Below are 1,241 nucleotides of genomic sequence, written 5' to 3'. Positions count from 1 at the left end.
ACCGAGCGCGACCGAGCGCGGACTGGGGGGTCGGGCCCGGACTCCACCCGCGTGATCCCCATCTCCGACGGGGCTCGGGACCGGGCTGGGGGCCCTCGGGGTCCGCGCCCCCCAATCCCCGCGTGCTGGAGGGGCCCCGCGTGCCCACCAGGCCAGAAAGGGGAGGTGTCCGCGCGGGGCCGGGAAGACCCCGCAGGGGTTCCCCCACGGAGGCTCGGCTCCCGCGCGCCCCTTCCCCGGCCGCCGCGCGTGCGGGCCCGGGACTTCCCGGAGCCGCCCTGCCAGACCCCCGCGCCCGCCCCATTCCGGACAGACGGCGCCAGGGGACCCGCAGAAAAGCCTTCCACGCTCCGGAAGCGCCCTCCCCGGGGCGAGGCGCGGGTGGCCGGGCGGTGCGTGCCGTGTATGTGTGTGTGTGTGTGTGCCCGTCCGTGTGTGTGCCCATGTCTGTGCGCGCCCGTGTGTGTGTGCGCGCCCTGTGTGTGTGAGCCCCCTGTGTGTGTGCGCGCCCGTGTGTGTGTGCACCCCCTGTGTGTGTGAACCCCCTGTGTGTGTGCGCGCCCGTGTGTGTGTGCGCCCCCTGTGTGTGTGTGTGTGTGTGCGCGCCCTGTGTGTGTGTGAGCCCCCTGTGTGTGTGCGCGCCCGTGTGTGTGTGCCCGTGTGTGTGAGCCCCTTGTGTGTGTGTGTGCGCCCCCTGTGTGTGTGCGCCCCCTGTGTGTGTGCGCCCCTTGTGTGTGTGTGTGCCCGTGTGTGTGCGCCCCCTGTGTGTGCGCGCGCGTGCATGCACGCGCTCGGTTTTCGGCTCCCCGCGCGCCCCCCGCTGGTCCCACACCTCGGGGCCCAGGAGCGTCCACCTGCAGAGCCCACAACCCCAGTGCTTCACGCACACACACCCCGCGTCCTCGCGCCTCCTCTGGACGGTAGAACTGTCCAGAAGGCTCACCCGATTCCAACCCGGGTTCGACGCCCGCCTGGGGGCCGGAGGTTAGGGATGAAGCCGCCGTCCCGCCCAGACCAACAGCGCTGGTTATCGCCCAAGCTCCATTGTACCGAAAGGGAAACTGAGGCAGGGAGCGTCCAAGTGGGGTCGAGGTGACCCCGGCTCCCCCCCCCCCGCCATCCCTCGTTCCTTCCTTGATTCCGCGACCTTTTACTGGAAGGGTAGGGGTGGCCGGAGGACGAACGCCCACCTCCCGCCCCGCGCCCCGAGCCCTCTCGGCCCGCGGCTGCGAGCCCCAGCC

At 71.7% G+C, this 1,241-nt stretch overlaps 1 protein-coding gene across 1 annotated transcript in view; it reads right to left on the bottom strand.

The window, feature by feature from the left end:
* The window catches only part of Nptx1 (neuronal pentraxin I), a 7,766-nt gene extending 7,704 nt beyond the window's left edge, over positions 1–62 (bottom strand). The window contains exon 1 of the mRNA XM_013036248.1: positions 3–62. Within this exon, the coding sequence (XP_012891702.1) occupies positions 3–62 (60 nt within the window). The remainder of the gene's footprint in view (positions 1–2) is intronic.
* Between the last annotated feature and the right edge of the window lie 1,179 nt (positions 63–1,241).

Source organism: Dipodomys ordii, unplaced genomic scaffold, assembly GCF_000151885.1.
Source record: "Dipodomys ordii isolate 6190 unplaced genomic scaffold, Dord_2.0 Scaffold7, whole genome shotgun sequence".
Taxonomy (NCBI): domain Eukaryota; kingdom Metazoa; phylum Chordata; class Mammalia; order Rodentia; family Heteromyidae; genus Dipodomys; species Dipodomys ordii.
The sequence above is the reverse complement of the archived record's forward strand: the minus strand, read 5'-3'. Positions and strand labels throughout refer to the sequence as shown.